At 41.6% G+C, this 25,374-nt stretch overlaps 1 protein-coding gene across 2 annotated transcripts in view; it reads right to left on the reverse strand.

Moving 5' to 3' along the window:
* ME1 (malic enzyme 1) overlaps positions 1-25,163 on the reverse strand; it is a 167,651-nt gene extending 142,488 nt beyond the window's left edge. The window contains exon 1 of one of the 2 annotated variants that reach the window (XM_065630972.1): positions 24,949-25,163. In XM_065630972.1, the coding sequence (XP_065487044.1) occupies positions 24,949-25,050 (102 nt within the window). In that variant the 5' untranslated portion in view covers positions 25,051-25,163. Of the gene's footprint in view, positions 1-24,412; positions 24,605-24,948 lie in introns of those variants that run through there. The other variant, XM_065630973.1, reaches the window with a different exon arrangement.
* Positions 25,164-25,374: the final 211 nt, after the last annotated feature.

The raw sequence follows: 25,374 nt of genomic DNA on the forward strand, positions 1-25,374 counted from the left end.
ACAGTAACAGGATTTATTTTCTATAGATAACTGAAAGAGAGCTCAAAGGGAGGAGTCATGGACAATAGAGAGCAAGTCTAGCCTGTGCATGGAAACACTAAAATTGGGGAACAGGCATGAATGCAAATGTGAAGGCTAAAGAAGTTGCGCTCAGAAGAACGCAAGAATGAAAAAAATGGCGCTGCAAGTAATTGTGCCAGAAGAGCTTTGGGCTGCTGCAACCTGCTTCACACACACAAAGCACCTTACTTTGCTGTTTGCTCCTAATTATGCCAGGATGGAAAGCTTAAATGACACCAAAAAAGTGACATTTCCTTTCCCAGGCAGAGGTGGCCAGCACCAGGGATGGACACAGCGTTGGAGAGCGAGGCAGGGCTCTAAAGCAGCACTGAAAAAATATAACCTGGTGAATGAGCGCTTATAGTGATTATGGACACCCGCTGGCACTTGGAATTAATGGCCTTGGCCACTTTACTTGTTCCCACCTAGTAATCACGATCTAAGCTCTAAGTTCACCAGTATCACTATCTCCAAAGCTTTGTCTCATATCGTGACAGAACAAGTATTCATGTACAACTTTCATTTTACACCTACATGCACCCTTCCAGGCTGACTCTCCATCACCAGGAACTGGAATTACAATTTAATGATGCCCCTTCCACTGGGCAGCGTGAAGCGCATCTACTGACTCCAGACCCAAGAGCCACCTCCCTGATTTATCGACATGGGAAAAGCAACTACTTTCTGAAAAGGCATCACAGAAACAATTCTCATGTGTTGCAGTATCACACTGGAAGTTCACAAGGATGAATCCTGAATCCCAGTTGGCTTTCAGAGGGAATTACAAAACATACACTTAGAGGAGAATACGAGGGTCCTTCAAACAAAGCGGGTACCCAAAACATGTCATCCACTGGGAAAGTATCTCCCAGCTTGGCAAGTTTTTAAAGCTGGAATCTTTAAATTACTGTGTTGAACCAGAACTATTTACTAGTCTCTGCAAAATGAATGCTTTTGTGTAAGGGCTTGAACAAGTCTATTATTAGTAATACTACAGAAAACAACAAAACCCCCCTACTAGATGCTCTAATTTCTCCCATGTGTGAGAGAATGAGCTGAACAGCACTTAGAGATTTCTAACCTTTTATATTCTAAAGTAGAGATACAAATTGTGAAAGGTATCTACGCAACTCCAACAAACACAGAAAATTCTGGGTTTGTGTGCACAGAATCCTCAACATTTATCCTCTTACACATACAGGCACATACGTGACCAACTAGGTAACTTCCTCCATAGACTACACACTTTGCCAAAGAAACATCTAGTACAAATGACAAAAGGAAAACGCAATTTTAAAGTAACAATAATTAAGTCCTGAAGCTTTTGTATGGGTTATTGCCTATGATAGTGTGGTATCTAATGTCTGTCATTTCTGAAATGTCAGTGACAGCCAAGTTCAAGATCTATTACCTAAAAGTAGGTCAACTGGGACCTCCCCAGTTAGCCAGGAGTGCTGATAAATAATTGAAAGTGGCTGGGTGAGCACCTGCACCAGCTCCCTCAGAAGCTTATGAAAGGTGGGAAGATTAATCTAACCTCATTTGCTCTAATTAACAACCTCGTTTAATCCACGGTCTAATGTGAATGACTAATGGCTGAAAGATAGTAACCTCTTTCTTTGGACTGTCCTAAACACAGTTAATATTGCTTCTAAGTTAGATCAGAGAAATATTTATAGCACCTATGTGACTTTTTTGTTTCAGCATAGCACAGATAGAGACAGACAAATATTTTTTCTTATTATTTCTAGTGTGTTTACTTATCTGACACTATTTGGCAATTTAGAAACAAAATCTAAAGTCCAGCTTTTTCAAGAAAGACATGGCTGGAGGGATAGTTCTTACTAAAAAAAGAAGCAAAAAAGCCAGTGGACATCGCAGCAACACTGAAGTACACTGATTCTAACAGTATCATCTAAACCACAAATATTCTGTTGTTAAACAGCTGGATTTTTCACAGTTCAACAATAATTCCCTATGGTGTCTGTTAATTGATTAATGTATTTCTAAGGTACACTAAAGAGATGAATTACAGAAGGGATCATTTTCATCTGCATACAGAAAAGTAATTCAGAATAAAAATGTTTTCCTTTTTTTTTTTTTTTTTAAAAAAAAAACAAACACTACAGATGGTAAGAAGTTTCAGCAATGGGGGGCGAGAGAGAACTCTGTCTGTCATATTGTTTCAGCTTGAGCTCTGCAAATATCAAGACCCGGAGGACCCCGTGCGTGCTCTTGTCCAACGTAGGACCAATCTACTTTAAGCCAACAGAGATGGTTGCGTCAGCCTGGATCGTGCGGAGGAACTCACAAACTCCAGCCAAGTAGTTATGTGAGCAACAACCGTGACGTACGTGCCAGCAGAAGAACACTTCTGGTAGATCAGCCCATGTTGCCTAAGACAGCAGTAAAGCTACACTGACAAGAACCTTCCTCCTGCATGCCCACATCCCACCTCCAGGAGAGGGCTCTACCCACACAGCTGCAACAGCCCAGGCTTTGCTGCGGCCCTCCAAAAAATCACGGCCCATCCTGCCCGGAGAGAGCCTTCAAGAGGAACTCTTCACATCATTGCCATTGAAAAAAAGCATGTCTGGTTAAATAATTTTGGTCTGTGTAGCTTGTTTCTGCTGAACAGTGTGTGCAAGCAGCCCTTTAAACACACACACCAAAAACTGATTCAGTCTGCTCACTCATTTGTAACCAGATTTGTACCAAATGAAATGGAAAGTAATATATACCCCTGGTTAATGCAGTACCATGACTGAAATTAAAAGCCTTGTTATCCTCCTTGCTGAGCTAGAGCAGATACCAAGGTCACACAGGTCATTGCTGAAGTGGGGAAGGGGAAACGGATCATCAGTCAGGACACTTTCCAAGTTGAACATATTTACAAAACCTGAAGCGTTCCAGCTCCTTGAATGAGGTGATTCTTGCATGCACTTCATCAACTTTCTCCTGTAGAAATACAAGAGAAAACATAACTACTCTTACAATAAAAAAAACCTTCTGGAACCCTTTCAGGCTATGACACATTAGGAATGCTGAAGTACACAACTTAAATCCTGCCTTGTTTCCGGAATCTGCCTCAAAATCCCTATCCAGACCTGCTCTATGTCATACACATGAACCTTTTTTGTTTTGTCAGGGATTAGTGTCTAGCCATCAGAAAGATTTACATAACTGACTAAAAACAATTTTCCAGGTGATACTCCTATATAGGATTTTTTAACTCTAGAAGGAGTTTTCTCCTAGGTATACACACATCAGTGAAGCAAAATGAAAATGAGGGATACATCACCGATGTTAATGAATACGAATACTATCGCATGTTCTTTCCAGTATTTTTCTAGGAAAATTTATGGAAAACTTTTTTCAAAGCCAGTGGAGTTTGGGCATTTAAATGACATCTGTTGCTGCCAGCATGAGGAGCTGCAGGCAGACGAGCATCCTGGCAGCAGGTCAGCAAGGGGTGAGTGAGGCTGGGAGAATCCCCCCCATCCGAACTCTAGTTCTGAAGCAACTGTTTGCATCTTAATCAACACTAAGCAATAGCGCGAGAGACCTTATAACAAGATACTACTATCTTAACAGTATAAAGGTAGTCAGCTAAATTATTCTTTTTAACATTTCATATAAAAGAGTATTAAGACATTATACAGGAAGACAGCAGTAACCATCCAACAGTAGTAACAGCTGCAGGAATTGCAGCATTAGGCTTTGTTCCTATATGTTACTGTATGTACTTCTACTTTGGTTTTTTCCTTCCAAATATGGTTGGAGTAAACACACAAGAACACAGTGACCCAAAGAATATCCATCCAAAGTGATTAGATAAGAGCCAAGGAAAGGAAGCTAAATATATGCTTGCTCGGGGTTTAATACGCATAGCATACAAAAACTTTTGTCAGGAAGGAAAAATAAGACAACAGCCAGCTCAGCCTTTCTTGAAGATGAGAAGCAATACAGGAGGGATTGCTGGCACCACCGATCTCTAAACCAGTTCTGGATCTTCAGGATTCAATGTAACTATGCATTAAACCACACTCAATTTTTAGAACATTAGGTTAATTGAGCACAGTATAAATACTTTCATCAGTCTGACTCGAAGCACAAAACTTTTTGATGGCTATTAAGAACTAGAGTTGTCTTTGCATCCACACAGAATAAGAACTGCTCCCAACCAAGGTGGTTTTCCCTAAGCTATTTCTATGTATAAGTGGAAAGAAACAAAAGCATGTTATACATACGCTGGTCTACATGTAATTTTTTTCACTCTTTCACTATGACATACTATAAATAACATATTTCTACCTGAATACACATTTCAGGGGCAGGGAAATGACAGGACACTCCTAGGAATGTGCTGCCTGCATTTGGGTACATGCCTAATCTCATTGATCTTATTTATTTGGAGGTGAAATTCTCTTATTTCTTCATTATGAGAAGGATGGTTGCTCAAGCAGGGAAAAGAAAAAATTCAAAAAACCACAGTAAATCAGCACTAACTTTGAGCCACACCAACTCCATGTATTGGGTCATGAGATTTTTTGTTTGAAAGGGATGGAGGCTTTTTAATTAAGTTTTGTCACCACTCACTGTATTTGGCTTACATTGTGGAACAACCTCAGAGCACTTGAAGTGAATTATTTGGGGGTAAAAAGTAATTAGAAGATATGTTCCAGGAGTTCACTTAATATGCCTGAGCTGTAAGCTGGTATTCAGTCCACAGGATCAGACTACAGTTAGCCCAAAAGAAAAAAAAAACAAACCAACATCTCCCCCTCCCTGCCAAAGAAGCAAACAAACAAACCCCAAAATTAAAATCCAGACCATAAAACTCAAAATGTAAAAAATCCACCTCCCCCAAAAATTCAAAATAAGTTTTCAAAGAGCTCCAATCCCCAACTCTCCTAAAAAATCCTTGACACTGTACACTGTGGGCATCTGGTCTATAGATCAACACTATCTGCAATTGAAGACATGGGCCATAAAGGGCAGAGTGTTTCTTACTTGCATATAGTTTGCAAATCTATATATGTAAGTGCATTACTTTAATTAAAATGTAAGAGATCGGAGTGGAAACTATTCTAATGTGAGCATGGGGTACTGCAACTCCTCTGCTTTTCTCTTCAACAGAATACAGAAGAGAAAAACGTCACATTCCCTTTTATGGTGTACTTGTTATATTTCCACTGACACGTTAACATAAGCAAGAATAATATGATTAAATTATTCTGAATTGTGCAGTCATAAAGAATTACACATGACTCAGAACAACTGCAAATTGAACGAAACAGTCTATAATTCCGAGAGGAGAAACAGCAGCAGATTTTGGCTTTCTCCCTAAGGAGGTTCCTGGTCAGTGGAGATTCTGACTCGCCAAGATGTTTTGTGCTATTTCTACTCCATTATCATTAATTAGGTCAGATGCAGGCCCAATATGTCAATCAATAGCCAAACTTCAGGGTTTATTCTTATCTCTTGTAAGCTCCATAGCTGGTGTAGCTCCAGAAGATGAGATTCTTCTCCAGTCGCTGAGATGACTGAGCCTGCAGAGCTCCAGGCTGTTTGAGCAGGCTGGGACCATGGCAGGGAAGGCAGCCAGTTCGCTGGTCAGTGCCATGGAGGTCACTTTAAACCTCTGAAGTAGATGACATGTTCAGCAAGGTTTCAACGCAATGGGGCAAGCTTTTCTAAGGAACCCAAATGCATCCCCATTTCCTACAAGCTATAGGTCCACCAGACTCCATCTGATCTGGTTTCATTCCATTTACACACATCGCAGTATTTTGAAGTTGTCTCTGGTTTGGGCAAAAAGCTGGGTCAGATAAGCTCCAGGGGTCCCTTCCAACCTACATTATTCTGCGACTCTGGACCTCAGTTTCTAGGCTACTATTAGGGCATCCAAAAAACACTGAGAAACCAAAAAAACCTCAAAGCTGTAAAACAACTTTCAGGAAGGTAACTGAGATGGGAAATGGACACGGGGGGGGAAAAAAAAAAAAAAGAAAAAAAAAGGAAAACAAGGTTCAAAAAATCAGAGGCAGAAATCTAGCAAGATTAAGATGAACTGCCTCTTTTTCCAGGTGACAGAAATCAGTTATGACACCAAGACGGACCATCCTTTCTACCTGGCTTGAACTCTCAACTACAGCAACCTATCTGTAGATAGCCAGCCAGCAGTTTCAAGTTGCCTTTGCTAGCTTTCGTATCAGTTTATTTAGTTAAAGAGGTAGGACCTACTTTAATGATTCACTCAACCGGAACAGATGAGAGCTTGAAGCAGTTGGTGTGGAGGCTTTTCAAACCTTTTATTTATATGTCTCCTCTGCAGCACATTTGGACTGTGTCTTGCAGTTTAATTTCTGTGCACCAAAACTTCTGACAGATCTAAATGAACTGAGGAAAGAGAAAACAACTGGGCTATGGGGTGGGGAGGGGGGAAATTATCACAGCTGATTTGCTCTGTAGACCCAGGCAGAAGTTTTTCAACCTGAGAATTAAATTTCTTTAGTGATTATGGGATTGTCCACTTAGTAGTCATTAGGAAAATTCCTTGAAATTAATAATAACCATTTTGCTTTAGGAAGAGCCCCAGCTAGCATTTTCTCAGGCCAGATAGAGCAGGATGGGATGAGAACCACGGGGTTCTGCTAGACCTTTCCCCTGCCACAGCTCCTTATGCTCTAAAGAGAAAGCACTGCCTTGGATTTGCCTGAATACGTATTTCCCAGCTTCTCAAGGAGCTACTCTGGTTGCACTGTATTTCTTTTACACAAGTGTTGATAGCTCTTTGAAAACTCCACAGAGAGCAGCAGAGGAACCAGAGACAGAATAGGTTCTCTTTTTTTATAGTATTTCAAAACTTGCACAATATCGCCAAGAGACTTGTATTCAACAGAACTTACGCATTTGACAGAGAGGTCATGCACATATGCTATGTATATGCCGATATTTCTTTCTCCCCCTACTATTTATATATGAAGAATATAAATGTTTAGCTGAATAACTGAAATCTCTGACTGCAATAGATACCAACAATGGTAAGGAAGTATCAGGCTGACAAACTGTCCTTGTTTCTTTAGCACCTACAATGTAAATCCCCAGATCACAGGCCACCGGCTTTAATCTCCTTAACCTCTGCTAGAAGAGCAACATGACAAGACACGCAATCCAGGAGATTACTGGAGAGCGCCAGGGGTGATGCAGCAGATACTACTGGGTGAGCCAGCCAGCAGTGATGCAGAGCTGGATCTGCTTTTCACAAGCAAGAAAGAAATGACCAGAGAGACAATAATCAATGCCAGCCCCGGGGTGAAGTGACTGTGGACTAGTACAGATCAAGATCCTGAACGGACTGAGTAAGACAAGTAGGACACTACAGACTGGATTTAAACCAAGGGTAAATCATCCCTGACCAACCTGATTGTCTTCTAAGGTAAAATGACTGGATTTATGAACAAGGGGAGACAGATGATGTCATTTATCTCACCTTAAGCAAGGCTTTCAAAACTGGCTCCCAAAAAATCCTTGTACCCCACTTGGAATACTACAGTCTAGATGGGTGGACGACCAGTTGGGAAAAATCTGGTGTTGGATGATGGGGCTCAGAAGGAAACAATTAATAACAGGTTATGCTCATCAGCAGGCCAGTAACAAATGGAGTGCTGCGGGAGTCTGTAATGGGACCTGCCCTGTTTAGCAGTTCTTTAGAAGCTCCTTATCAATGACCTGGAGAAGGCAATGGAGCAAACTCTCATCAGATTTGCACCACATGGGGGCAGCCATGGATATACCCAAGAGCAGGGCAGCCATCCAAAGGAACTTAGCCTGGAGGAATGGGCTGACAAGAACAGTATGAAATTCAACAAGGACAAATGGAAAGGAAACAATACAGGCTGCAATTCAGGCTGGTGACAGAGTAACTGGCTGAGGAAGAACAGGTCAGCCAAAAAGGACCTGGTGGACAGCAAGCTGAGAAGAAGCCAACAGTGTGCACAGCCAACAAAGGCAACCAACAGTATCCTGGGCTATATTATAATACCAGCAGGATAGCTTACTAATAGGAGCACAGATTGAGGGAAGTTACCATACCCTTTACTTGGCATTCATCAGACTGCATCTATGATAGAATCCAACTTTGGGTCCCCAATACAAGAAAGACACCAATAAACAGGAGCAAGTTCAGTGAAGGGCCACCAAGATGATCAAGGGCTGAAGCACATTGTCTATTAGGAAACTGAGCTTACTCAGCCTGCAGAAGAGAAGGCTTCGCAGGGACCTAATAGCAGCCTTCCTGCACCTATGGTGAGGCTATCAAGACGACAGAGGCAGACTCTCCACAGCAGAACACAGCAGGAGGGCAAGAGACAAAAGAGGCTCAGCCTGTATATAAGGAAAAATTATTTCCCCATAAGCACAAACACACAAACAGGTTGCCCAGAGAAGCTGTACAGTCTCCATCCTTAAAGGTTTTCAAGACGTGACAGGATACAGCCCCAAGCAACCTGTTCCCACCTGTTCCGTATCTGACCCTGCTTTGAGTAGGAGGTTGGACTAGAGACCTCCTGAAGTCCTTTCTGACAGAAATAACTCTATGGTTTTATAATATTTCACTCACATTCCCTGTGATGATCTTACAAGCTCCTTCTACTAAGTAGTACTCAGTAATTTTCATAGTTTTAAGAAAAAAGGATCATTTCAAGAAGCATTGCAGTTTTTTAGCACCAGGCACTGGAAATAAATAACTTCATGGTGAGGAATGCCACGTACTTTCATGTCACTTGGTTCATATTATTATTGTTGCTGATGTTACTCTCAGTCAGGCAGGGGAAAAAAAAAAAAGAATACACACTTACATTGGTTTCACACATCTGTGTAATCCAGCTGAACCTGAGCCAAGGTGTTGGAAAGGCTTATTGAGATAGGCAAATTGCAGTGCAATAAACATACACAAAAAAATTGTTCCCCAAAATTAAACTAACGTGCTTTGACAAACCTACTAGACAGATAAAATGTCTGAGCACAGAGTAAATTGAGTAGGTTAAGTCATGGAAAAGGCTTATAAAAATCTCTCTCTGCAAGTTCCTTACCATGGAAAACTATAGGAGGGGGAGTAATTTCATTTAAGAGGTATTCTTTTAAAACCTAGGACATGCTGTTGTGATTACTCTGAATACTTCAGTCCCATATGCTACATCTGACAAAACCACTCAGTTGTTAACTTGCATTTTCCTTTAACTACTCATTTCAAGGTAGAGAGTGGAATAGCAGCATACGTGATGTAGAGGGGCTGAGGCTCTCTTCACGCTATGACTCAAGAGTCTCTAGCCAGAACAGGTTCCACTCCTGCAAACGTGTATTTCGTGTTACAAACAGAAATTAATTTGCCTATAACAACATGTATTGCCAACTGAAGAAAGGACAGGACAGGCAGGGAAAATTCCTGTTCAAGTCATTCCACCTTAAACCCAAGCTGGATTTCTCACAGTGCTAGTACTTGGACTCCATTCCAACACCCCCAGTACCAAAATGAGATTAATGAGGGTTTTATTATTATTATTGAGATTTGCTGTAGATAACAGATTCACAGAATGCAGAGCAGATTTACCGTAACAGATCCAGCTTCAGTCTTCTACAGCTGTATGTCTAACTACTGCAATATTGCTCTGTTGTATACTCGGGAGAGTTGCACTGCTGGCAACCTGGAGCACAGCCAGACAAGCATTACCTTTCTGCAGCTACTTATATAAATAAGTATTTTCAGAATTAGGTTCACAGATATCAATTCATCATGTAGGCTTTCTGGTCATTGCTGAAATTTCATAATAGAAAACACTAATCTATTTCAAAATAAAAAATTATTATAAAATATGAGAGGATGAAGATACAATTCAATATTTTTGACATTAAAACTGATTCATTTTGCTAATTGTTAACCCTTCATCAAGTTACCTTTCAGAGAAAATCTTATTTGGCTGGGTATTTACTCTACAGAAGTGTAATTTCTAGGAATGTCATAACAATTAATATGTAAAGAAAATGTACACAGCTCCTTCTGTTTAGAGGACATACATGTGCATTGTTTTTAGCATATCTTAGAAAATAAAAAAAATTGAAAGATATCTGAGGCCAACAGTCAGCTCCACTACACAAGGTATGGCAGGAGTTTTATTCAGCCTTTAGACATTTTCTGTGCAAGATATTTTCTCTAGGGAGTCAACATCAGAATCCTAAGTATGGGAAAAGAGACTATTTCAGATTTGTTGTCATCTCTGCCTATCCAATGGCTAGCAAAGTCTTCGGATGGCTAAATATGCCCTTAGAAAGTCAGCCTTCATTCACATTATCGCACGAATTTAAGTCATGGAGACATGAATTCTAGCTTCTTGAAGAAATCACGTTTCACCAAGTTAAAAACTACCGAGTAGTGGTTAGTTGAAGGTTTTTTTGGTGAACCTTTTCTTGCAGGAAGTACTGACTTGAGCTTCCTCAGGCATTCAGCCGATAAACACTGAACCATTTCTCACCTTTTCTCCCCACTCAGGTGGAATAGATGCAACTCTTACAACGCTGCCCAGGACCAGGAGGCTCACAGGAGGCAGCCAAGGGTCAGCTACCACTTCATCTAATTGCAGCTAATCTGCATGTGGCACAGCATGGCCTCAATCCAGGAGCAGGTTTAGCTACACGGATGATTTCTTCCCGACTATTCAGGTCTTCCTTTCTCCTTCAGCATTCAGCACTGGCCGTAATATACAGTCCTGTATAATGGATTTTAATGGATCTAGGAAACTGTACATGCAGGAGACAGCACATCCACTAACACCCTCTCTACTTGGAATTGCAATATGGCAGAAGTTAGAAGGACATGGACAAAACATGCCAGGACTATGCAGATGAGACATGGGTCTACTCAGATGTGACTATAAAAGAAACAGCAGCCTTCTGACTGTTTACTGCAAAAACTAGAAGATAATTCCCCACACCAAGGAAAGAAAATTCTAAATAGAAACTAGATTATAGCAATGCAAAGACGACATAGTAAAACATTACCTAAAAAGACTAATTATACAAGACCAAGCAATTTCTACTAGTTTTCATCCTCAAAATTTCTCAAATGCCACTTGCCTTTTCAGATAAGAAAACTAAATGACTAAGATATAATAATCACCACAAGTGCATGACCTAGTTTCCAGCCTAGTGCCCAATCTACTGCAATATTTTGTTTCTCTTGCTGAAGTAGAGCTCAGTAATTGAAGGGGGAAGAAAAAAAAAAATGTGTGTACTCATAGACATTATACAGTCCTGGAGTGAAACAAAGCTTCAATCACACCTTTAAAGATTCGTGAAGTGTAGCTCAAAGGAAAACAGAGTCACACACCTCGTTTAAATTGCTAGTGGAACATTACAACAACTAAACTGTACTTTCCTCTATTCATCTATTCTTCTTACCAGTGTTTTACGCACCACATCCTTACTGCAGAATAAATGTAGAAGACTCAGTATCTATAGAAACAGAAGTTGTTTATTGCCATAAATTAGGCAAAAGTAAGAAGTTTGGGAAATAGTTTGAAGGTTGTGTTTATCCTACAATTTGTTTTTTCCTAAGAATTACATCTCAGAAGGAAGCACTTGCTTTTTATTTTCTACTTTATCTGTGTACTCCAAGAAGCACGAGAGCTCAGTACGTCAAAGACCCTGGCAGCAGAGCAGAGGCTCCAGTTTCACGCAGGCTACTGACCTGGAACACTTCTGCTCTTCTGGCAAACACGGAGACAGTGGCTACAAGACAGAGCCGGACCGGTTATGTTCCCCAGGTAAGATGCAAAGTGAGATGCTTTACTTTTCCTGAGCTTAGATAAAGTGTTCCTTTCAAGCAGCTGCAGAGGGCATCTGGTGAAAGCCACCTTCAATGCAGAAACAAAGCAGTGAGTAGGACACCTTTTCCGAAACCTGTTTACACAGACTCACCTACATTTACTTATTTATTCTCACCTACAATCAATGTATTTAATCCAACCACCACAGTGTTTCTAAATGTAAGAATCTGTATGCTCTATGCAAAGTACAAAAAAAAAAAAAAATCAGAATTATCAAGCTATTTTAAGGGCCAAACAAACAAAAAGCAACAACACAAAAAAAAAGATAAACCACACTCCTTTTATGTTCTCCTAAGACTATAAAAATTGTATGCCTTAAAGCCATAAATTTGTATGCCTTAAAAGACAAACAGCAGATGTCTTCACGTCTAGAACTCTCTTCAAAAACTACATTACCTCAAGCTTGTTGTTACACATAAACTATGCATAGAAATAATACACCAAAGTTCATTGCCTTCATGAATAGATGTTTGTCACGCACAAACTCCAGTAATTTTTTTTCAAAGAACTTCAGTGAATACCCTGTGCAGAGTAAAAGTTTTGAAGCATAGCAGGCAGCCCGCTCTCGTTCACCAGGCCTGGAAGCTTTAGATGAAGTCTGTAAAATCACATCTACACTCAGCAGCAGCCTGAATAAACAAGGACCCGGTGAGAAGAAGGTAGAAAGGGGACATCATTTGAGGAAGAAATTTTTTACAATGAAGGTGGTGAAACATTGGTACAGGTTGCCCAGAGAGGTGGTAGATGCCCCATCCCTGGAGACATTCAAGGCCAGGCTGGACGGGGCTCTGAGCAACCTGATCTAGTTGCAGATGTCCCTGCTCATTGCAGGGGGCTTGGACTAGATGACCTTTGAAGGTCCCTTCCAACCCAAACTGTTCTATGATTCTATCAGTGAGCTCCAAAGCACCCCTGGGATAGAGGCGATCTGAAACATCCCAAGACAGAGTTGTGTTGGAATCAGGACAGCTGTCCTGCTTGTGCTCCGGACAAGAGCAAATAAGAATTTCAGAGAAACCTAGAGAATTAAGATGTCAAGCAGCCATCTAAAACATACAGTCTGAGGAAGACTAAAAAGCCTGGGCAGAGGCAGGAAAGAATTTATGCAAGATCTCACTCCTGCAGAAGGTCCAAGATCTTGAATCACAACCCCCTGGCACACTCCTCCACCAACACTTGCTCCTAGGACATGACTTTTAACAATGGCTTATGCCTGGGCAAAACTAAAGCCACCTAAACCTAAGGACCTTAAGAAATTACTCCAAATACCACTACGGCACAAAATCAAGAGTTTGACATGTATTTTCGTAATAACTTCCAGTTGCCTATAAATAGCAGCAGATAAATTTACCTTTCAATGGTACTTGAAATCCAATAATTATTTTATTCCATATACTTATCACAGACTAAAACTGCTGAACATGTCAGCTTTAGTGTTCAATATTCTGTATGTGAAAGAATCTGAAAATGTCTTTTCAGCTATTAAATTACTCTTCTACTTCACAGAAAGATACTCCATTTTAACACCTTTAAGCATGGCAAAAAGCCCCTACAAAATCTTGCAAAGTCCTTTTGAAGAGTTTTAGAACCATACACTTAAATCAGCCATCAGCTGCTGAAGTACTGCATTTTAACACCTCACATTTTTAACCCAAGTTTATTAACTAGATAGTAGTCTCTTCAGATCTTAAGCAATGACAGAGTGGAGAAGAGTGTGTGTATGAAGCAACGATGCAGGAGCATCACCAACACCTTCAAAAAGGCATCTACCCACCAACTAACACAAACAGGCTTCCTCTGCTTCGGGTGCGCTGCTCCTTTCCAACCCCTCCAAAAAAACATCACATGGGACTTGAAGAAATTGAACCAAATCAAAGCAACATGAAGCACTTCACAGACTCAGGTATTCCTTTTACTTTAGCAATACAGCGTTCTCATTTTTTGACCTCTATCTGTAACTATAGAGCTCTTTTGTACTATTTAGGTAAAGAGGCTTTAATGCCTCTTCCATAAATACACCTCCACACATAAATCTGCTTTCTGAAGTCAGGTATCTGGAGGAAGAAATCCAATAAGTCAGCTAGAGCCTAGTACTGAAAATGTCATAACGTGTTTCTTAATCACCACTGTGCACTGATCTCTAGGACAGATTTAAGGCAAAGATTTTTTTAAGTCATTAGTAAAAGCCAGAATTATTTTTGCCTTAGTGGAAAAGGGAATTATGTATTTCATAACAATTCTTGTTCTTCTCTTGCAAAGCAGTGATTCTGCACTGTACAACCTCCATGCTTGAAGTCTCACTCATGGAGGACAAGAAGAAAGCTAAACTGTGAGATCCCATCTGAACTGGATGCCAAAATCACTTAGTATCTCTTAGCACCCACTCTGCTCTAAAGATAAACACAATTCATTAATAAGACAGATGAATCTAAAATACTAACTCAAGACTGAAGACCGAGTTTATTTAAGCAAAGTTACAGTGAACCAAAGGTGCTTGTAATTTTTCAAACCACTTGTAGGAATATTTATTTTATGAACACACAAAAAGAAGAGGCAGAACAGTGACTTTACTTTTAATATTAAACTTAATTATTAGAGAAAAAAAATCAGTTTTTCTAAGCCAGAAACAGGTAACAGTTGCTACTTGAACAATAAAGTAAAAACCTAAGCATAAACACGCAATGATAAAATGCATTGCTGCTCTACGCCTCGTTTATATTTTAAGAGTAAAACAGTGATGAATTTGCTTTCTGAACTTTTATACAAGACAAGCACATCCTGATGTATTTCTACATACTTGGCTGAAAGCCACAAGTATTCAAAGCATAAGAGAATTATGATGCTGCTTTTATTTTTTTTTTTTCAGTTCTACATTATGTATTTTTAATGTATATAAAAAGTGTTTACTCCACACTTCATCCGCTTCCTCTACATTGCAAACAACCTCAAGTCCTGCACGGAGTATTGTGTTTCATGCAGGAATAGGCACTAACAGTATCCAAGTGAACTCCAGACACTGATTTCAACAGAAAGTACACAGTGCCTCCAACAACTGCGTCCAGGGTGCCCTGTGACCCCCTTCTTACAAGTCAGGATTTTTGCTTCCCGAATTATGCAACAAATCATCTTAGCAAAGCTTAAGCTTGATAAGACCAAAACTTGTTTTCTTATGCATGAAATTCACAGGGTTTTTTTAATTAACTCCTTGAAAGAAATCTATACTGAGGAATACACATAAAATAATTCCTATAAAAAATTAATTTAGACATCTGTTTTTAACAGAAACACATTTAGCTTTCTCCACAACATTTTTTTTTCTCTGAAATCACCCAAAGATTTGGACTATTTCAAGTAGTCGTAATTAATAAAAAAAAGAGATACTATAATGTTAATCATTTTAGAGAAAATTAGACTAATCTCAGAAAGGCTGGACTGGGCAAAAACATTTATCTTACATGCTGAACAAATATTTCAACATTTCCTCCTAAAGGGTCTGCTAGGAATCAAGTTTTAGAAGCCTGTCGAGGTTAACGGAGATCAAACATTTCAAGTGACAAAAGGTTTTGGTTTTTTTAAAAGGATTAAAGCACCAGTGCTAGTTTCATACCAGTTTCGCAGCAGCTTCCCCTCTTGCATCCCTCTGCCATTAATTTACTCTCAGCTTACACTACTAAAATCAGTATCAGAAGTGGGTCCTTAGTCCTTTCTCTAATATCACCCTACACAAATTTACCATCCTTATAAATGCCATGAGCTTATTTGTGATTATGGTCCAACCTAGATTCCCCAAGGCTATGTATCATGGCAGTCCCAGCTCCTGGAGGTGTCTGTAATGTGCACCATGCTGACAATCCTCTGAGGTAGCCTTAAAATTCCTACTATCTTGCGACATGTCATGAAATCACAAAAATTAGTCAAAATGATAAACCAACACATTATAACTACACAGCTATTTTCTTCTCTGAAAGCATATCATTATTCCACTATTGGCTCTAAAACTGAAAAGGAAATATTGAAATATCTGAAAAGGAAAATTGAGTTTCAATATGTTTGACAGCAATCATTTACTTCTCAATTAAAAGTTGAATGCTACTTACAAAATTGCTGTCGAGAAGAAGAAAGGAGAAGGTAAAATAAAAAGAGCAACTAACATAGAAGTTCCATCTATGTGGGCCGCGTAGGGTGAATATTAACAAAAACAATTCAGCTATATTTCAATACTCCATTAGATGGTTTCCCCTACCTTGCTTGACTTCATCCATGACTTTGATATTTTTTGAAGATAACCAACATACAGCACGTTCCACAGAGAGCTTGCACAGTTGCAATTTCAAAACCACAAGTCAGTTCATAGTTATTGACACCCACTATATCATATCATGTCTTAATATATCTATTGGGTAAGGTAGATACCTCATGTCCACAAGCACCCTTCTCCATGAATGATAAGGCAGAACATTCTAGTGTCAAGCCACATTCATCCTCCACCTCTGACTGAAAACCATCAGTATCTTTAAATAAAGATTTGAATTCCTACATCAGGTGAAGCACTGGAAGCAACAAAGGCTTTGCCTAGTCTCTGACAAGTTAATGCATCATCTTGCTACCTCTACGTGTCCATTAGGAAGTTCACTCCAAGTCCCATCCATCCCAGTTTTGCAGAGAAACAGCTGCTGTTTCAAGTTTGCCTGCACCTTTCATATATTACAAGCTGATAATCCTACAACATGTTATTGCCTTTTTCCTACACCAGATTTGACGTTGTGTTAAAGCAGACAATGGAGGTAACTACTACAAAACTATTCCCAGCCATGGGCCTGGCCTGCACTGCCCTGGCACAAAATAAAGAGAAAGCCCCTCCATGAAGGAGAAGGACATTCAGTGAAACAAAACAGTCTCACTCAGCTTCACTAAGGGCCTGCTACTGTCAAACTGTATTGCTGATTTCAGCCATGGACAAGGAGAGAGCCAAAAACATTCAGAGAAGTTGAAGAGGCCCAGAAGTATCGGCCAGAGCCCTGGCAATGCCGCACCACCCTGGCCAGTGCACGCACACAGCACCAGCTGTTACAACATCTGGTTTGTGCTTGTGGAGGCGCAGCCTCTGCACCCACTCCTACAGAAGCTGACTCTGTGGATGGCCACAGGGCGCATTTCCAAAACTGGCACCTTTCCTAGTTATATGATAGCTTTGGGTCTCACAAAACCTCACGCTGAAGACAGACAACCCTTTATGCTCAGGAGCTGTAAGACTGAGCCTTCCTCCAAGCAATGGCTGTGGTAACTTCACTGGAAAAGTCTTTTTGAGGTAAGCTCCCAAATCATCATCTTTTTAACATAAGATCATATGTGTATACCAACATGATCAAATATGGCACTATTCATTAAATCCAAGGGATCCTTAATTTATATCAATTTACAATCTACAAAATTGATGCTTGAAACATCTCATGCTACTGCGATATCACAGCAACCACGCAAAGAAAAGTATAAACAATTCTTCGAATTCAGTTCCATTCAGTAAAGCCTTATTGACAGGCACATCTCTAGGGCAGAAGTCCACAGATACTTGTCTCAACAGAACAGGTTTAACTCAGTGTTGAATGAAGACAACAAATGCATGAAGATGAATGCACATCCATGACTCCCCAGCTGGCACTTAACAGGTAGCAGGTCCTTCCTGACACAGCACCAATGTATAGTGAATGGGATTGGTCTGCTCTTTTTTTGTTTGGGTGGGGTTTTTCGTTTGCTTTGGGTTTTTGTTGTTGTTGGTTGGTTGGTTTTCTTGTTGTTATTTTTTAAAGCATCCCATCCTGTCCAATATTATCATTAAGGGGGGAGAAAAAAAAAAAAAAGAAAAAAGCAACACCCACTAGAGGTTTCAGCATATGTTAAATGTCCCACTCCTATTAAAGTTCACAGAAGACAATTTCTTCTTTGTTTCAGTACAGGGGAGTCAACAGACTACCCTGTGCATTACATTACATGAGCACACAAACCCAACAACATTCATATTATTCTGATTTCCGTTCTTTTCCCCAACTTTCCATACCACTATTCTAGCCGCAATGGGCCACAGAGCTGTCAGGAAGCCACCAGACATTTGCTTCAGCCAGGGGATCACAGAGGACACCTTAAAGAGCTCTTCAGATTCACAGCGAGCCCAAAGCTCTTGCTACTGCGGCTGAAATCCCATCCTCCAGCAAATGCTGCTTTTGACACTTCGAAACTGCTCCACTGTAAAATTCTGTAACATAAACTGGAAAAGTCCTAATTGAAGGACCTGTTGAAGGGTATTAATACTCTGTTTCAGACCTCCATCGATAACATACTCAGCACAACAGCAGTGGGCCACTCAGCCATCAGAACCTGGAGCAACGAGACCTTTGGTGTCAAACCCCAAATCGGCCCCCATGGGCTGGGGCTACAGCAGCCACGAGCGAGTCACACATCGAATACACAGCTCACCTGAGCAGGCAGGGAAGGGAAAGGTATGCCACGGCAAAGATGGCACGTTTTAACTTGGGGTTAACTTGGTTTATAACAAACACTGCTGTTGTGAGCGTTTCGCTTCCTCCTCCGCTCGGAGAAGGAAGCAGGGCCGGGGGCAGGGAAGCTTGTGCCTGCTACAGCCACAACTTCTTCCTTTCCAGAGGCAGCTCAGCCCAAGAGACTGATTCAGCAGAATTGGATACGTGAAGTGAGAAATGCACAGTAAGAACTTCTGTACTCCGAGATATGCTTTCCGCAGAAAGCACAAATCTTATCTGCAGTTTATTTTTACCTGGACAGAAGCAGAATTTCTCAGTGAGCTCTTATCCTACTTGTTGTCAGCATCCATCAATGAAATAAAATTTTTTAAAAAGTTCTGTGCCATTCCAGCATCTCTAGAAAGCCTAGTGCAGAAAAGCACATTTAACCTGTTCTAAACACACAAATCCTGTTTGCAAGGTGCTCTGTGCCTGCCAGGATGAACATTTCTATTCAAGTAGCATTTATAACAAGTGGGTGTAGGAGGACGTAGGATTCCTCAGTCTAAAGAAAAAAGGTCAGCTTTGTTTTCAGTTACTGAAAATCGCATAAAAATCACACAATTGAAAAGAGTTAATAGTGCCTGAAAAAGCTTCACAGCAAAGCAATTCTAGGTTTCAGCTCCTTGTGACAACTCATACCAGTATTGAGTTGCTATTACTGCTATATAGCTTTCCATGGAATGTCTTCTCCTTTAGTTTATTTGCTTTTAATTCAAGTCACAGAACTTTGTTCCCAACTCGCTGTCTCAGCACTCTTTTTCATAACTGCAAGCAAAGAACTGGAGACAAACAGGAAGAAAATATAACACCAAGCACAGCAACTTACCTACCTACTAGGTCAGGAAAAAGTACTAGGAGGCAATGAACACTGCAGGCTTTATATACAAAATAGAAGACAATGGTAAAATAATCTGATTGAAATACTTTGTGCTTTCCCAATACTTTCTACTTTTTAGTAGCATGCAGGACAAACCTTGAAGTAAGAAAGGTGGAAAAAAGGAACAAATTAATTTTTAAAGCCCCTTCACACGTACTGTAAATAAAAACACTCATACAGAAATCATCCTGCACCACAGGACCTCCCTCACACCTCAAGAAGGTGACTTCAAGAAGGGAGAACACACTGGCAGCAGGAGAACCTCCTCACCCAGCCCTGTGGTGGCCACTGCTGAGCTCACACCCTTGCCCAAAACCCAAGCGTCCAAGGCAGCTGTGGTTCTGCCAGTCTGCAACTTACAGTCCTGATGGGTAAAGAGCAAAGGGCTCTGGTACAAACGCACCTCATGCTCAAGGAGCCTCCTATTTTAGGTTGCCGTTCCACACAACAGCAACTCCTGTGTGGGTGACCCCAGTAATAGATCAAAAACATAACGCTCGCCAAACACATAGGCAAAATCGATGCAAGTTCACTCTAAAAAGTTTCAGACAAAGACCAGATTGATCTTGCTTTTTGTGCTAGCATAACCACCATACCATTTACTCTTGTCAAGGACCAGAAAAATAGCATGTGCTTATTCCTGTCAAGATCAGAACTGCTCTGCTAGATGATCCGATGGAGAGAAGAACCAGGAAATATTTCTGTTAAAAACTAGAAAGCTGTAAAGGGCAAAAAAAGTTTATAGGAAAAAAAGGAGTTTAATAGAAGATAGCAGAAGTGATCAGCAACTCCATCCCAAAATAATTTCCTCAAATTGTAGCTTTACTTTCACATGCAGTTCACCATCTTCCAATCTAAAAGACGCTATCATACCTACTACCACTTAATATGAAATCATCCCTTGAAATAGCAAGTAAACTCCAGAAAACCTATTTTACAAATTCATATAGACACTTCTAATATGCCATTTTAAGGAGTATTTTCCTCCTCCATCCCCAGCTTCATCAGTTTTCTTCCCAGAATATCTATTTACAGCTAACACAAAAAGCAACACTCAGTGAGCACTGGCCATTCCAGCCAATGTGCAAACAAGTTTAAGATGAGAAAATATGAACGCTACCAATGAAAGGAAATAAAGACTTCTACTGCTTGGTATTTGATAAAGGAACAGACTTATTTAGAGGAGCTTCTTAAAGTGTTTATACTCTTTTACCCATCAGATAGAGAAAAACTCACCTGAATGCTTCTGATTTTTTAGTGAGGTCTGGGTTTTCTGAGGCCTATTACAGGGTCACCAACAAACGTCAAAGTCATAAGGCCTTTTTTTTTTTTTTATACGTTATCCACACTAGTCACATTATTATACTTTCTTGAAAACAAATTTGATACTAGTGAAGCAACTAGCTGTACACAGAACAAAATATATCTGTATTTCTCAAGCATTCTCTTCCCGCAGTCTGAAACATAGGAGCAGAATGGGAAGTCATGCTTCTCTTTCACCCAGATCATGATTTCACTTGAACTAAAAAAAAAAAAAAACAAAAAAAAAAACCACCACCCAACAAAAAGTGTACAATTGATTTTTAGTAAATTTGTACTAAATTAGTCTGTGTGATCTGACAGGAAAGACAAGCATTCATCTCTTAATAACCCCCTAATAAACTGTTCATCCCCTCAGCCTGGAATTGATTTTTCTGAGAATACATCACTAGAGGCATCCTTCCCTCTTTTACTCCTCCCGAGGGATCCAGTTTGGCCACTGTCAGAAATAAGACATTGAGATAAATGGACCTTTGGTCTGTTCCAGTGTGGCTGCTTTATAGTAAAACCTGTAGCAAGTCACTGGACTCACAGCCAACAACTAACGTCACTTGTTAGTTGAGAACTCACTAAGACCCAATGGCATCACATACAGAAGGTGGTAATGATAAAACATCAGCACTGTTTGCAGGTGGGATTGAGATTGGGAAGCTCTGGGATATTCAGCAGCCTCATCAGTCTGTTCTGAAATTCTCATGTCCTTTGGTGCAACTTGAATAAAGGCAAAGAAAACAAGAGGGACCAACAGTTACAAGTGCACTGCACTTCGCAATGATGACAGCAGTCAGTCAGGGGAGAGGGATTAAAATTAGGCAGCTGGGGAGGGCAGAGAGCCCTCCAGCACTTAGATTTAACAGAATTACTTATTTCCTGCTTGCTGAATTATTCTGTAAGAATATGAAAGCAGCCTGTAAGCAAAGCACTCCTTCAATGGCAAAGTTTCTCAATCTGGGAAGTGTTTAGACTTGGCAACTAATACAGGCGATTGGAAAAGTTTGGTATTGAAATACATTAGTGTATTTTCACATCGAGATTCTGAAAATAAGCAGTTTATGGGAAACTGATTTGTTTAAACAACATTAAAAGGTAAAAAAATAAAGATGAGATGTAAGTTTAGTGATAAAGGATTTGTGTGCTTTGGAATTGCAAACACATACATTGAATAAAGCATAAATGAGATTTATAGTAGGAGTAGAGCAAATTAGTTTCACACTTCTGTAACTCGTCATTTTAAAGAGCATACAACTCCCAGCCAAAGGTTTCTAATGCAATCTATCTCAGTGGAAACAAATGAAACTGTGTTTGTTTTCCTTGTAATGGCTATTTACGAAGTGTTCAGTTGCCTGAGGGAAAAAGACGACAATTAACCAAAAGGTTCTAAATACATTTTTAAACATTATGGACCTAAAATATCAGAAAATAAACTGAATCTTCATTATCATCCATAGACTTGGACACATGTCCTCAAGAAATTAAAGTCGGTGTGTTACAATCTGCTGTTTCTCATGATTTTCGATGCATCACTGCTGCTCAAATGGGGCAAACCACTCAGTGACCTTGTAAAAGCAGCAATGGTTCCATAGACAGGCAAAATGCCCCAGCAGAGGGGGAGAAACCAACAAAAAAACCCAAACATTTCTATCAAGCTATTCCTCGGTGAGGTTCATACATGTTTGTGAATTACTTACAAAGTTAAACATAAAAGATTTAAGAATGATGTTGCCTAGGGCTTCAGCATACTTCAGTGCTTAGATATTCTGGAAATTCTGACATCCAGGAGCTGGAAAAGAAGAAATTTGGGTGTTTACCCTGGCATTTCCACAGTGCTTTCTCTCACCTCTTGCCAGCCACCAAGGTTAAGTATAAAAAGTTAGGTAGGCACCGAGTGTGCAGAAATCCAGCTTTATTGTTGGATGAATGGGGCACTAAATGGAGATAAGTATTAAAAAAATTTAAAATTTAGCTTCTCATTTCTTACTTACATGTATCTTTAAACACATCCAAGTAGAAATAGCTCCCTGTAAGATCTTCTTTTAAACATGTCTGAGAAAAGCAATATATTATTTGAGGATGCAAGCCCCAAGCTTCCACGTATTGCAGCAAGCTTCAGTGCTACCTGTTTGACAGGCCAGCTGTCTTGGCTTAAAAGACCCTGAAAAAATAATTTGTCTTTCCGTGAGTCACTGCTAGATACCACTACTCAGCACTTACAGCCTACTTTTGCCAAGTATATGCAAATAATTAAAACTGGCACCGTATCCAAAAGAAAGTGCTGATACCAAGCAATTGCAGCTCTTAGACAGGGCCCAGGAGATAGCAGAAAGCTCTGGCAGAACTGCAAACAATGCCTGTACTTTAGAATCATTAAAGGAGATACTTTATCTACTTCAAATTGAATTTTATGCAACTGATGCTGGTTGAACAGCTTTGGCAATCACAAGTGAACTGGAAGTACCAGCTCCCATGCATGCAGGCAAGCCACAAGCTATCACACTGGCAAACATGTCAGCAGTCCTCAACATATTTCATTTTATTGCCCACACATATATATTTGGCTAGAAAATATATTTATATTAGGGGTCTGTGTGTGTGTATATATATATATAAACATATATATCGTAGGGTGTAATACATCCACACCCACCAAAAATCACCCTCCTCAGTCAGAAAACTGGCTTCTCATTCTTTACCAGACCAGGACCATATGTGCTATACCATGGCTGAAAGGGAAGAGTAATGCCCAAGCCAAGAAATCAAACAAGACCCTTCCTCTTTAGCACCACACCTCCAAGTACGCTGTTCAGGGACAAGGTGTATGACATTTGAGAGAAAAAGGCAGCGATGAGCTTGCTTTGCCTCTGATTGCTCTTTATACAACACGTTTTAGAATAAGTTCTATTTTCTATTGGGTTGGCTTTCCTGGTTATGCTGAATCAGACTTTTTCCCTGAATACTGCAACTGCTTAAAAGCAATCCCAAGCGAAACAGCCTCTCATTGGTTTCTTCTTGGAGAAGTTTAAGTTTTCCGTTCACCTGACCTCAGGAGACCTCTCAGGCCAACGCACACACAGACATAAGGCAGCCTCTGAGGAAACTGCAGTCAAGCACCAAGACTAATAAAAGCACTATTCATTTAACTAACATATGCAGTTTTTACTGATGAGTCAACCTATCCAGTAAAACTAGAGACACAGTTTTTGTCAATTCATACAACTCAGCAATAAGTAAAATGAGAGTACACGTAGTCTAATGCAGAGGTACAAGTCAGAGCACCACAGCTAACCATTAGAAGTAATATGCAAGAACAAAGCTGGGGCTAAGGACTTGACCAAGGCTTCATGTTCCAGGTGTGGTTCGTCATCTACCTTTGACTTTACCCATTTCTCATTTTTGCAGCAAATCCAGGGCCTGTCACACCAGTAAAGTGTTCTACTATCTGAACTTCACATCTTCATCAGAGCCGTGCAAACGCTCAGCTTCATTTTTTCCATATTAGTTTAACATGCTTAGAAAGTTTTATCAAGCTGAATTACCCTTCTTAAGCAAATTAGAGATGTGATAAAAAAGGTTTTGCTGTGCTACAGCATCTCTTCAAAGCCGACTGCATTCGCTGAGGCAGGACAGGGGGGAAACTGGAGCTGAATTTCACAGCTGCGAGTGGAATACTGGTGACAAAACACCTTTTCGACCTGCCAGGAGAAAAAAGTTAGGACCGCACAAACAGACAGGCTTACCCGCAGGAAACAAGGCGGGGCAGCCGTGGGAAAGAGGGCTGGAAAAGAAGGAGGGTACCCGGAACACACAGACACGGCAGCGTTAACCCGCAGCAGAGCGGCGTAACTCCCCGCAGCATCCTCCCCAGGCTGCCGCTGCTGCCTCTCTGGCAGATACGGAGGGGCTGGAGCCGCGGCGGGCTCCGGGGCCCGGGCTGGCCGGGCGCAGCGCTCCCCTCCGCCCCGAAGGTGGAGGAAGCGTCGCCCGGCCCGCAGGAAGTGAGGCTGCCCCGCACCCGCTGCCCCACCGCCGTACCCGGCCCGGCGGCCGCTGCGCGGGGACAGGCCGGCCCGGGCGCTCCGCGGGCGCTGCGCTGCGCCGCGACAGGTGGCGGCGGCGAGAGGCCGCCCGGCGCCCCGCCGCCTCGGGCCCGGCTCCGGCTCCGCAGGCAGCGCCCAGCCGCGACACGCTCCGCGGCCCCCGCAGGCGGGCGGGGGGCCGGGCAGAGGGAGGGGGGCTCCGGCCGCCGCGGCGCACCTGCGCTGCCCGCCCCTACCTTGTTGAGGTGGGGGTCGCGGAGCACCTCGTAGCCCTTCTTCATGGTGAACTGCAGGGGCCGGCCGGCGTCCCCGCTCGCGGCTGCCTTCCCTGCGTGCATGGCGAGGCTCAGCGCGCTGCCGTCAGGTCGCTGCGGGAGAGAGGGAGGGGAGGCAAAGCGGCGGCGGCTCCTCCTGCTGAGGTGACCGCCCGGCGGGGTGGGATGATCCTGCCGGGAGGGAGGGGGCAGAGCCGCGGCAAGGCGCCGCCGCCGGGGGGGGGGAGGGAGCGCGGGAGGTCACCGGGGCGACGCCGCCGCCGAGGCACCGGCAGCCCCGCGCACTCCGCTGGGCGGGCGCCCAGGTGCGCAGGGGGCGCCGCAGCGGCGAGTGGAGGTGCGGGCCCGCAGCCCCCCCTGTGCCCCGCAGGGCCCGGGCGCTGCAGC

Source organism: Caloenas nicobarica, chromosome 3, assembly GCF_036013445.1.
Source record: "Caloenas nicobarica isolate bCalNic1 chromosome 3, bCalNic1.hap1, whole genome shotgun sequence".
In the NCBI taxonomy this organism is placed as follows: domain Eukaryota; kingdom Metazoa; phylum Chordata; class Aves; order Columbiformes; family Columbidae; genus Caloenas; species Caloenas nicobarica.